Consider the following 14,244-nt stretch of genomic DNA (forward strand, 5'->3'; position numbering starts at 1 on the left):
CATCAAGCTGTGTGAGACATATGAGGTTGTGTTTAATTTAAGGCAAGAGTTTACAGACTCAGAAGGCAAGTCATAAATTTGCAAAATGGGAGATGAAAGTCTCTTTTAACAGGTCTCTTTAAATAGTAGGAATTTTTCCACACACACACACTATCACCTATATAGTTACATAGTTATATAGCTATAGCTATATAGCTTATAGCTATACTTATAGCTATAGTTATATAGACTTCTTTTTCTTGCACAGTTCAAGCTTACTTGAGCAGCTACAGTTAACTGCAAAAGAGGATAATGGAGTCACCATGCACCTAGATATAAAGAATAACTGGACCTACTGTGGCTGCCGGGGCCATTTAGAAAGAGCAAATGGTTGGCAAGTCACTTTGCTTACTTAGCTGTATTTAAAATGCAGCTATTATTCTTCTTCTGCAGTTATTAATCTTATACTATGACTAATGCATAACTGCATGTTATCTGGAAAGAACTGACTTCTCTAGCAGGGAATTAGGAAACCTATCATTATTGTACTTGAGAATCCAGAGTGCCAGCTATTGATTGTGCTGTCCATTCCTCTGCTTTCTCCTTTCAGTGAAGGAGTGCACTTAATCCATCTGCTGTGCCATTTATGAATGATAAACCCTAGCTCAGTGAGTATCAGTCACTTTATTTTGATTTACTCAGGTGATGGAAGTCTAGTGTTTGTTAATGATTATAAAATTTTACTTCAGTCTTTGGTGTTCCTAGTGGAAACTGAACACTTCATATATCCTTGGTATATGGATAATATTCACACGACTTGGATAAATGACAGAAACTCTTTGAGCTTTCATCTCCATTTAAAATAAAATTCCTGAATGTTTGCTCATGAAGTTATAATTATTATTGTTACTAATAAATCTCTACTTTTTAAGTCATGCTTAGATAAGCAAATGTAGAAAAAAAAATTCATAATTCTTTCAGTTTGACATGAAGTAACCACTACCTCACATGGTGCTCAAAGATACAGGAGGACTGAATCTCCAAATACTGCTTTTTCAGTATTTGTATTAAATTAAATAAGAGTAAATTAAGAGTTAACTCACAGCTCTTTTCCTATGGATGCATGTACTTTGCTTTTTACTTCAGATAGTTAAAAAATTGGAATTTGACACATATTTTTGGCCAGCCTAGAGATTTATAGATTGCAGTAAATAAACACCATATTATTCTGGGACTTTGGCCAAATTTGTCTACTGAAGCACTTTAATTTGTGCCTAACCAAAAGTGCTTTATTCCATGTACAAAACAGAAGCATAAAAGCCTTGCCTATCTTCCTGGAATTCGACAACTGTTTTGAAAAAACCAAAAAACAACCAAACCAAATCAATCAACAAGAAAACTAAAACCTAAATATTTTTCATTAAAAATGTTATTTAAAAACCAGGACATTATTTAAAAAGTGGGGCAAGATTTAAAATTACCCTCACAGATTAACTGGGTGCATAACTGGACAAATCCAGAGATCAGAAAGAGCATTCTGTAAATATGAGCTGTGATCCATGAAGCACAAAACTTCTTAGCTAGTCTTTGCTAATGAGGGACCAATACTTCAAAAGAAATCATAGATAAATTTAAAAAAATCAAGAGGAAATTAGCAAACATTACTAGTGGTCTCATGAGTTATGAAGTAAGATAGCATTGATATTATAGTAGTTAAAGAAGACAAAAACTAAATATGCAATAGGAAGTTACAAAGATGAAAAGAATGGGTTTCTAATGTGCATATATGCAAAAGTATATATGGGGGGAGGGAAGAGGGAGGTGGAAGGCAGTATGCTTACATTTTAGTGGGAAAAATATATGTGGAGCAAATTATAACAGTACTTTCAATAGTATTAAATACAAAATACAGAAAACCTTTGACTGCCTTTGAAAAATGGGAAGGTTATTTAAAAACTTCTGGGCAATTATCTAGTGGGAATAAATCTTGCAGTGGAATGCAGGTATGAATTTGTTAAGATCTTCTGAAATTCTTATAGTTTTCACTCTGCCCTGTTGCCTTTTCAACAAGAAATAGGAAGGTTAAAGTGTATGAGAACTACGGTGTGTGAATTAGAGGCTTCCTTGAGCTCCTTGAAGAGCACTTCACACCTTTCCTCACCCTTATCCACTGGGGTGTAACAGTCTGACAATATGAGTTGCTTGATTGTTCTGTTCTCTGCTCCTGATCCACAAACTCTCCATCTGCATCTTTGTCTCCTGAGAAGTTTGAATACATCTTTTGTTATACTCCAGCCATGTGAGTTGTCCTACTTATCTCAGTTATTCCAACAATTTCACTCTTCTGTGACTCCTGCTTGTGTCCAAGGCTGACCTGAGACTGTTATGCTTTCACCTTGCCATATCATTTCTGATGTCACCCATGTGCCCATCGTTCTGCATCCTTTGTTTATGACCCCTGTCCCCTGCTACCTGATTTAAATGTGGGTCAAAATATCTGTTTCCCATGGATCTTAGTTTAAAATTATTTTATTTTCAACTTGATTATGTAAGTATTGATACTGAAAAAGATCTGTTTTTCTCATGGTTTTCTAAAGATGGCAAAATTGGGAAATAGCAGACATCAAAAACAAAGACTTTTTTCACTATTAGTTACCCAGTTTTTACATTTTACAAGATGTATACAAAAAATTTAAATTTATATACTTACAATTATTTCAGAAAAAAGTGCAAAATATGGGTGTTTGTCTCTTCTGTCATGTCTCTAAAGGAAATGGCCTGACATTGTGTCAGAGGAGGCTCAGATTAGATATTAGAAAAAAACTTTGCCGAAAGAATGATGAGACATTCAAACAAATTTTCCAGGAAGGTGATGGAGGCACCATCTCAGGAAGTGTTCAAGAGGCATCTGGATATGGCACCTGGGGTTATGGTTTGGGGGTGGGTAATGGTGGTGCTTGGCTGATGGTTGGACTAGATAACCTTGAAGGTCTCTTCCAACCTTGATGATGCTGTGATTATGTGAATTATATAATATTGTGATGTGATATTAAATCTTAAAAATTAAAGATGAGGGAACTGTGGCATGGAGAGAATTGATGCATAACTGCATACCAGGAAGTGTAGCACACCACTCCAGTTCTTTCTCTGAACTGCAATATACCAGCCAATGTTAAGAGTATTTGGTTTAGAAAGGTTAAACTGATGAGGCAGCTAGTGATCCTAAATTCTCAAAATTTTTTACCTCCTCTCAGTTTGCCCAGAATTATCTTGATGATGTAGTGCAAAGAGAACTTTTACCCATAAAATGTTTTGTGCAGCTGAGATAAGGTTATCTCCACTGTTTAGCAGAAATGCAAAAGAAATTTATTGTGCTACACTTGTACAGATATATCATCAAAGGTTTAATCCTGAACAAAATTCAGAAGGCCAACATACAAGATGAATGAAATAACAAAACAGACTGTTTATCTATATGTTCATTACAGTAGTTCTGTGAGAAATTAAATCTTTGCTGATGGAATTTTTCATAAACATGTAGCAAAAATGCTACAACATCATTAAATTTAATAGCCATTCCGGAGTCAAGATAATTTAAGGCAAATTTGTTTTAGCCTCTGAATTTGTAGAGTTGAAAAAAAAGATTAATAAATTTTGTGGAATTCCAAATTTATTTTAGTAGCACAACAGCATCATCTTCGGACTCCTTCATAAGTGTACAATTGTAAATATTGGAACTAAAAAACAAGCTACAGTTTTGAAAACCATCACACAAGAAACCAAAAGTGATGTCTTAATATTTAAATAAACCAGAAACACTTCCTCTAATTAGGAGAACAAGATTCATTGATGCTTAAGATGAAGATTGATGTTCCATAGGTGAACCAATCTTTAGGCTAAGAAAGATGCAGTCTTAGACAGATGTGGTCTTAAGGAATGCTAAAATGTCATGCCAGAATTTTAGCAATGAAATCTTTCACCTGCAAAAAAACCACTACTGGCCATCAGTTATTCTCTGGAGAAAATATTTGAAGGGCTTTAAATACTTTGCAGGAAACTAATTTGCTATGATACCGAAATACTGAACAGCATTTTCACAATTTCCATTTATATTCAGGTAAATTCTCATTTTAGGCAGAAACTGAGTGATATTGAAAGATTTGTCAAGCCATAATTTCAATAATGTCAGGAAAATTTACTAGTCTGTTTAGAAGCCTATCACAGACAAAGGTTCTAGATTAAGCAGTTTAGTAAATTGAATTAATGCACCTGGGATTTACCAGTAATTACTATCAAAGTATCTCAAATTATTTTACAAATATTATTTCTGCTAATTGATAACTACAAAGGATTTACCCAAGAATGCCATCTAGAAAATGAACCATAGAACAGAAGGGTGTTGAAGGGAAACAATTACCTTGCAAAAGCAGAATTTACTAGCCCAAACTGTGATTAAGATAGTTATACATTTAACACCCATCCTTTTAGAACAGTCTTTAGGTGTTTCTAACAAATAAATGTATTCATTTTAAACCAAATATTAAAGACTGAGTGTTTGTTATAACTGATAATTTTAGTATGTTGCTTTGATGCTAAACATCATGCTAAACCAATATTTTACTTTTCCAGGTTCCTTCTTCCCATTCACTAATTTTTATTCTTCAGAGTAATCCTTATCCCTTTCAGTTTCAGGTATAATTCTCGCTGTTATATTGTCCTCAGTGAAAATTTCACACCATAATTGCAATAGTATATTTTAACATTAACAATTAGCACAATTCTTATGTCCTTTTTCCTTCATTAAGAAAAACTTTAAGAAAAGAGGAGATGAAAACAGTGTTTCAAGCTTTTCATAAACCATCCAACTAACATCCACTGACTTGTGTGAGAAGCCCTAATTCCCGTCTTTAAAATAGTAGGAATGAAGATTTTGGTACTCAAGAGATTTTATTGTGTTCAGTATTGGGTTAGATTTTTTGAATTTAAAATCTGATATTTCTTTTTTCCTCTTCATTGCCTTTATTAATTGTTATAACAACCTTTTGTGATTAAGTTTTATCTTCTTGGTATGTTTCTTGTGAAAAGCAGCAAGATAAGGCATTGCTATGTCTGTCTTTTCCTTACTTTGGTATTAACTACAATTTTTCACAAGCATTCTCTTCCTGGAATAATTACATATACTTTCTTTCTTCTTTAGGCAGAATTTAATTTATTTAGAAAGAGTTAATTTCTGCTTCTTTCCTCAGTCCTCCGTATACTGTTTGGAGATGTAGTTTAAGAGGCTTGTTTTCAAAATTAACATGGTTACTGCATTGAGTTTAAATTACTTTGATGTATATACCTTTTCATTCTGGACAATATCACACCACCTGGGGGTTATTCCACTGCTAATACGAGTTTCTAATGGATCTTAGGAGAACTACCTTCACTACTGATAGGAAATACTGAAATTACATAAAGATATGCAAAGCCAAACTATGCTAACCAAATGGAAGTATGATTGTGATGTTCTTATTAATATTCTGATGTGGAGATATACATTTTTAAAGGAAGGACAAGTAAGAAAAATATTTTACGATATTAAAAGCTTTGAAAATGTAAATCTTGATTAAAAAAATGAAACTAATAAAAATTAATTATTTTCTGTTAGAAAAGTTTCCATAGTCAGATAGCTGTCTGAAAAATTGTAATTTTTTTTCAAGTATCATTGCTACTTTGGTAGCACATCATTGCATGCCATAAATTTTCACATGGGAGCAGTTCTCCATCCACCCTAAGGACTTTGTTATTTGACCACCATTATCATAAATTAAGAAGCACAGGGTCTAGACATGGATTGTATTAAACCAAATTGGAACTCTCGTAAGTACTGTTGCCTGCTTAAGGAGCATGTACAGTGTTAGATCATTATTATTACTGTTATATTTTCAGTGAGTTAGGAGTGCATTTAGCAGACACTATATATATCAGTAACGCTAATATTGTTTTTATTATTAATTCAGTAAAATTAGAATATTTTACCATTAGTGTTAGGAATATATGTGTTAGGCAATTCTAATGTGGTAAGCATTTCTATTTCTGTACCAATTCCTGATTTACAACACATCAGTATTGACTTAAAATATCTTCACATAGCTTAGCAAAGTTTTACCACTATTTGCAGTGATAAGAAATCCATGGTTTTGGTCACACAATAAAAATTACATGGGGATTTCCTATTCTTCAGGATCAGGGTTTTTTTTTTTTTTTTCACACAAGCATTATTTCCCTGATAGTGATTATCAGTAAGAATAGTGCATATCCTGAGAATAAAAGTAATATAATGAGAAAATATAAGTGAGGTGGGGTACAGTAGGGAGCAATTTCAATGCTTTTCATAAATGGAAAAGGTTGCTTCCACTGGTAAAAAAAAATTACACATTTTAAAGATGTCTAAAATAAATAACTCACAAAGCTCTTTTATTGCAAAAATCCAAAGCAACAAAAGGTATTGTATATTTTGTTACTCAAAATGTCATTCTGGGTATTATTTTGCAGATCTTCTCTGCCCTGCTTGAAAATATTTTTTGTTTTCTTTTCAATTTTCTCAAATAATCCAACATGTTTCTTATCCAGACTCACACAGCTACACTGGGGCTTTTCCTAAGAATAAGCAAGAATAACTATTTGTGTATAAGAACTCGCTTCAGGCAGAATACTGCTCGCTCCCTGTGAGTTGTAATTTATTCCTGCTTTCAAGTTATTGCACTCTCTTTTCTTCTGTGTATATTGTCAGTTCCAATAGTTAATGCATTACATGGCATCAAGTGCAGTACTTTAACTTTATATCCTCCTTTGTTCTTTACATAGCCTAAAAAGACCAGCTTATAACAAAGATGTAAAGGCAGTCATCTTATTTTACTGTTTATAATACTAAGTTATATATGACATGATTTCATAAAATCATAAATCCATCTGCAACCAAATATATCTGTCTGTGAAATGCTTACACTGCTTTATGATTATTTCTTGGTAATTTTGTGAAGTTTAATTTTAGATGTTTTCTTATCAAAATTCCATACTATTCTATGCTATATATAAACAAATACAACCATTAAATATAAGTGCATTGGAAGGTCCACAAGACACTTTAAGTTAATTTGAAGCTGCTCTCTGTTGTATCTGACCTAAAACTTACCTCATGGAGTTGAAATATGTATAGTCATGTATCTGTGTACTTACACAATTATACCAGTGACTTGCAATTAACAATATTTTCAGTCCAGTGGGTTCTGCATAGAGGAAATGGCAAAATATTTAAATAGTGAGCTGAATATTCTAATTCAATTTTGACATGTGTTAGGTCACTTTTAAAAATAATAGCTTGTATGTTTCTCAGTTCAGTTCATTTGGAATAAATCCACTGAAGAAGAAAAAATTAAGTATAGATCTATAAAGATAAGTAAAAAGAGACATATCTTTATAATTACATACATATATATATTACAAGGGAGTTACAGAATTCTCAGATTTGGAATTTAGTATGAACCTCTTCAGCCTCCTACCTGTCATGACTATATATGCAAGAAATAACAGTCTCCTCCCAGATAAATAGTAAAAAAGGAAGAAATGTATTTTTTCAAAGGAAAGAAATGAAGCTATTCAGTAGGTTGTGCACTTCTCTGATCAATATACATGTTCACTTAGACAAGTAGAAAACCAAAGTCTCTTGTTGAAAATACAAACAAAATTAGAATTTTTTATACTGATAAATGTATAGGCAATAGTCAAAATATTTTATTAGAACATCTAGGAATACAGTGTATTCTGCACTTGAAATTTCTAAATTCTAAAAAAAATCAATTTTAGAATGGAGAATCTTACAACGCCTATTTTAGCATGGAATAAGACATTTTTAGAAGACATAAAAGTCAGATTACTTCTTTGATTATGAAAGTGTCTAATTCTCATAATCTTTATAGAATGAGAATATTATATACAAATGTTGCATTATTTATTACCCATAGTAAATTGTGTCTAGCTCACTACATTATGGAGAAACTGCGAGCTGCAACATATTAGCTCAGGAATAGGTGATATAATTAAGCTTCTGCCACATTTCATGATTGAAACAACCTTATTAAAGTTAATTTTTCAGGGAAGAAGGCTTTATTTAAAAACTTGTCATGGATTGTGCACAGTATAATTCAAAGAATCACGGAACCGCTAAGTTTGGAAGGCAACACAGTGGGTGATCTGGTCCCAATTCGCGACTCAGGCTGGCACAGGATTGCATCCACCAGGATCCCCAGGTCTTTCCCCAGACTGTGCTGGTCCATGGGGTTATTCTTTCCCAGGTGCAGGACTGCACCTGCCTTTGTTGAATTTCAGGCAACTCTTCCCTGTCCATCTTTTCAGCCTGTCGTGTCTTTCTGAAGCTCTCACAGCACTCAGGTATTGGCCACTCCTCCCATCTTTGTGTCATCAGTGAACCTGCTGAGGAGGCATCGGCCCTTTTGTTCAAGTCATTGATGAGGAAGTTAAACAATACTGGGCCCAGTATGGGACCTTGGAGGACACTGCTAGTGACAAACCTCCAATCCAAGTGACAACCACTAGTGACAAGCCCCATGCCACTGATTACAGCCCTACTATTCAGACAGATTTTAATCTACCTCTGTCCACTCATCCAGTCAACCATTCCTGACTTTGTCTATCAATGTCAAAAGCCTTGCTGAAGCCAAGGTAGACAATATCCACTGCTCTTCCCTCATTGATCCAGGTGGTTGTTTCACTGTAGAAGGCAATCTGTTTGGACAAGCCTGATTTAGTGAATCCATGCTGAATACTTCTAATCTAATACTTCTTGTCTTCCATATGGACACAGATGGTCTTCAGAATGAGGTGCTCCATCACCTTTCCAGGGACTAAGGTGAGGCTGACTGGCCAATAGTACCCAGTGTCCTTCTTCTTGCCCTTTTTGAACACCAGGGTGAGATTTGCTTTTTGCCAGTCTCCAAGCACCTCTCCTGATTGCCCTGACCTTGCAAAAATGGCTGTGAGTGACCTCGCCATGGTGTCCAGAAGCGCTCTCATGGACACTTCCTGCCAGAGCCCATGGGCTTGTGGATGCCAAGTTTGCTTAGGTGTTATCTAACCCAATCCTCCTTCACCCAGGAAAAATCTTCCTTCTAAGACTCCTTTACCCTGGTCTCTGTCAGAGAACCCTGAGGACTGACCATGTCAGTGAAGATTGATGCAAAGAAAGCATTTGATAACTCTGCCTTCTCTGCGTCCCCTGTCACCAGGGTACCCCTCCCTTTACCAGTGGGCCCACATGATCCTTTTGGGCTTTTTTCTTTTATTGATGTATTTTAAGAAGCGCTTGTTGTCCTGGACATCTTGGCCAGATTTAATTGCAGATGGGCCTTGGCCTTCTTGATCCCATTTCTACTTATTCTGACAATCTCTGTATTCATTCCATGTGGCTTGATGATGTTTCTAACTCCTGTGTATTTCCTGCTTATGCTTGAGTAATAGCAGGAGTTCTTTATTCATCCATGCAGGTCTCTCTCCCCCTTTGCGTGATTTCTTATTGCATTATTGCTTTTGGTATAGTTTAATTAAGAAAAATTAAAACATTTAGTAGAGTGTCCTGCATATATGCTTGTGACACTACAAAACACTGTTGTTTTCAGCGAAATTCCCCATTTTGAAACATCAATCCATAATAATCATAATGCCAAAGCACAAGAATGACCACTTCCTCCTCTCTTTATTTAAATGGAAGGCAATATAAGAGGAATGATCAAAAATAATAAGAAAAAAAACTTCCTAAAATTTATTTGTTCTGAAGTAGAAGAGGCAGATGAGAATGATATTTACACACAGCTGGTCTACAGACATCTGTCATCTTATGTCTGCTGACTTCTAAGTGTGCCCCAAATTCAATTTTTTCTGAAATGTAAAAACAAACAAGCAAACAAACAGCCCTTAAATTAATAGTGAACAAAATATATTTTGTTCTGTTTTTAGGGTTTTTCTTGCTCATGTCAGAATCCTCTGTGTTAGATGTAATGATCATTGGTAGGGAACAATAAGACATTTATCACAGGAAATCTTTAAGGATGAGTGTTTAATCAGAGTCCCCACGGCAAACAGTGAGAAAGAGATAAGAAGCTCATTAGTCCATAATCACCTTTAGCAACCTTTTGCAGAATTCTGTGTTGGATAATTGTATTAGGCAAAATTAGGAGAGATTCATTTGAATAGAATCACAAAGGTCCATTTTATATGTAAAGTTAGATGTTTCAAATATAAAACATTGACTCTCAGAAGGAATTCTTGGAAATAATTGGTTATATTTCTTTTATTGGACATGGCCCAAAAATACCTTAGCAACAATTTGTGCATTAAGGCTTTAAGCCATAATGTTAAGACTTAAATCAAGAATCTGCCAAATTCTTAGGTTATGTTTCCATAATTTGTAACCACCACTATTAAAATATGTACCTTGGTTTTTTTTAAATTTTTGTTCATCAAACTTTTACCCATTAAATTCCTCACTGCTAATGATTAAAGAATTATCTTCTCAAGAAAGATGTTTTCCTTCTGCATGAGTTTCTGCAGTGAATCAAGCTGTTGCCTTAATCTTCTTTCACGTATGTAGAAAAGTTTGTCCTTCAGTCTCTAAGACCAAATGAGCTTTGAAACCTAACAGAACTTGTTTCCTCTTTTTCTGAATCCTTTCCAATTTGTTAACTTTATTTTGCCTTAAGAAATGACACTGTGCAGATACTGACCTCTCAAAATTATGAGTTTAAAAAAATGGTTTTCATATTCTCATGTAGTAGTATCCTTACAAACTAGTAATGACTAACCACAGGGCTATTTTGGGAGTTTATAATACGAGTTTAAATTTACACTGTATATTTTTATCTCCCCTTGGAGCAAAACCAAAATATATCCAAAAATCTCCTGAAAGGTGATGTATCAAAAAGAAAAATGTGTAACTCATTCAAAAATACAATTTTTTATGCCATTCGTTTCAAAATTGACAGATTGAAAATTTGAGCAATGGAGTCCATTAGGCTTTGATTTTGTTACAAATATAAGTCTTTTGCAAGTCAACATACTCTCATTATATCTTTTGCATTCTCACCTCCAGAAACAAAATTTGGATATATGCCTTGATTTTATATCTCCTTGATTCAGAAGTTATAAATGTTTTTACTGGAAAATAGTATTATTAAAAATAAGTTTGTAATTTTTTCAAGACCATCAATAAACATATTAAATAGTTCTAATCTAGGAACTGGAAATGAAAGTACAGTATTTCCAATGACACACTTTTCTCATACATAATCAATTATTTGCACCGCTGGTTAACCATGTTTTAACCAATCTGTATTTATTAGAATGGTAATTTCAGCTGGAATGTTTTTGTAGCCTCTACAATACTTTATCAATATTTTAGACAAATATAAAGGTTGCATTTTGTAAAATTCACCTGTGATTCTAAAAACTGCTTCCAAGGTTGCCTGACATACTGTCTTTGGTTGTGTGTAGTAGTGATAGTGCCTTCATTTTATCAGCATAACCTTCTTTTGCTGCTCTGCAAACATTATTTATCTTTAACAATATTTCTCTCAGAAAATAAGATTTACTTGTAATACAGGTTTCCCTACTACCGCTATATTTCTAATTAGAGCAAGGGAAAAGGATTTGACCTACACTACTTGTTAGAATACAAGGGACATCCTATATAGAAATCTTAAGATAATCAATCCTGACTGGCAAAGAGGTAACTCAATTGTTTTGACAGTTTCATATTTCTGTTAGGTTAACAGCCAAGTTACTACTACACAAAAAGTCAGCTCTTAGGAAGCACTAATAGATCCCAAATCTACATTCTCATAGTTACAAGTATGTTGTACACAGACATTTATATTCTACCTATTGCTAGGTTTCTTGTTCTTATTACATAACATATATTTTTAAATAAATTATAACTATATTTTTAGTAGAATATTGACCTAAAAATTAGTAGATATATATGCTGAGATGCATCATATATATGAGCAAGAGATCAAACTATTCAAATGAGGGGTTATTTAATAATAGTTTAAAACTTAATTATTAATATATATATTAAAATTTGTTAATACTAACATAAGCATTCAAGAATATTAGGATTTGTCTTACCTCTACAGATAGGAACAGGGAAGTCCCATGATGCTGTACTGACAGAGCTGGCTATGCAAGTAAGCTGGGGGTGTCCATCCAAAATATATCCAGTTACACAGCTGTATCGGATTTTGTCACCAACATCAAATCTTTGACCATACAAAATACCCTTTGGTGGAACTCCTGGATTGCCACAGGAACTACTCTGTAATTCTGGAAAAGATACGTATTTATGACTTAAAATGTTTTTATACTTAAAATGTTGTTATAAATAAATGTTTAATTTTGCTTAAGAGTATAAAACACAAATTAAGGCATTATTGGACAGATAATGTTTTCATGGATGTTATACAACTCTCAACACTGAAAATCCATTGCTGACTTAGTGTATTTAACATTTGCTTATGTACCCACATATCCAAAGGCAGATGAAAATAAGCATGAGGTTTTACTTAAGCTCCAGCTATCCAATATATTAATGTAATTTTTTAATTAAATTGATACAAAATAATGATTTCTTTTGTATCAATTACATATGAATACACATAATAGCATACAAACAGGAAACAAAGCAGCTTGATATATTTCTGACTTTCAAGTTATACAAATGAGACACAATAAACAAAATTGTAATGCAAACATGAAAGAACATCAGATTCAAATTGAACAAAATTTGGAAGAAAAAATTAAATTAATCAAGACAACAGAAAATTTTAACAAGCATAATCCTGAGCATGATCAGGAAGCTGTTTAATGATTTAATAGATTTTAGATAATGAAGAAAACGGATGAGATAAGGTGGGTAACTGATTTCTGAGCAAAGAATTAGTTAATTTAATCATGTGAAATACCACAGGTCCGGTAACTTCTATAATACAGAGCTTTAAAACTCTGAGAATCCAAAATGACTCATGGCCAGTCTTAGTCTGATCTCTGAGATTAATTAGAGTTCAGTTTCAGTAGCTGGTACTCTTTTGACTGTGTACCTTTTATATTGGTGTTTCAGCATCATAAATAGCTTGAGTACAACATTTTCAGTCATTTACTACCAATGTCCTTTATTTAATGGACATTAAAACATAGATTTTTCCAAGCGCGAACAAAAGATGTTTCATAATCTCATCCTGAACTCTTCAAAGCTTGGACTAAGTATACTTACCAGCCTAATGCTATGGGGAAGAGGGAAATCAGGTAAACCTGTATTTGGATTCATATCAAATTCCCCTAATCTAAAAAGGAAAATGATGGAACAAGAGGGAGTTATATATGTATTGTTTTGATTTCTTTTCCTGAATTCTATGTGACTAAAACATTCTTCAGTAGTCCTGATTTGCTCATGAGTGTGTGCACAACATATTTAAATATCTAAGCTGTTATAAGTTTCAATTAAATAAAAAAATATATAAATGCTTATTAAAACAACCATTATGTCTCCCAAAATTCATTACATTCTCAAACTTCAATGCCCAGAACTACCAAGAACTAGGAAATCCTACTAGATTTGTGATACCAGCCATGAAACAAAACTATGTAACAGTGATTAAAAGGCAGAATCCACTATATTCATCAATACATTTACTACATGTCCATACATACCTAAACACTATATGCAAAATGTATGCTAACAATGAGTTTATTTGCAAGATTTTATTTACCAATCATATTCTGATGTGAATATGCTAAATATGCATATTAGTTGCTGATTTCATTGCTGCTATTTCCTGCTTTCTCTTACATAATAAACTGTGGGTTTGGATTTGACTTTTATTATCTTGCCCAATGACACAGCACAGATGTAAGAAAGTAGCCTATCTCGCCTTGGTCACTTGAAAGCTCACCTAAAGAACTGATATTGGTATCACTCTTACTGAGGTGTTCTGTGCTGAAACAACACTCCACTGCCTTCAAATCTGTTTGCAAGCTCTACAAAGAAGGTAATACTACAGCATCTCCTGCATATTTGTGCAAAAGAATTTCTTTCAAATCCTCTAACAGCTTTCAAGGCTATTCAATTTGTTATTTATCATCACAGCATGCCAAAAAGAAGGTAAGAATATCATCCTGTGGATTTTGGTTATCATATGAATCATATCATATTAA

At 33.6% G+C, this 14,244-nt stretch overlaps 1 protein-coding gene across 4 annotated transcripts in view; it reads right to left on the bottom strand.

Annotated features, from left to right (window-relative positions):
- CSMD3 (CUB and Sushi multiple domains 3) overlaps positions 1-14,244 on the bottom strand; it is a 574,229-nt gene that overhangs the window by 412,598 nt on the left and 147,387 nt on the right. For all 4 annotated transcript variants that reach the window (XM_032747038.3, XM_032747036.3, XM_032747040.3 and 1 more), the window contains exon 4: positions 12,163-12,357. In XM_032747038.3, coding sequence (XP_032602929.2) covers positions 12,163-12,357 — 195 coding nt within the window. The remainder of the gene's footprint in view (positions 1-12,162; positions 12,358-14,244) is intronic.

Source organism: Taeniopygia guttata, chromosome 2, assembly GCF_048771995.1.
Source record: "Taeniopygia guttata chromosome 2, bTaeGut7.mat, whole genome shotgun sequence".
Taxonomy (NCBI): domain Eukaryota; kingdom Metazoa; phylum Chordata; class Aves; order Passeriformes; family Estrildidae; genus Taeniopygia; species Taeniopygia guttata.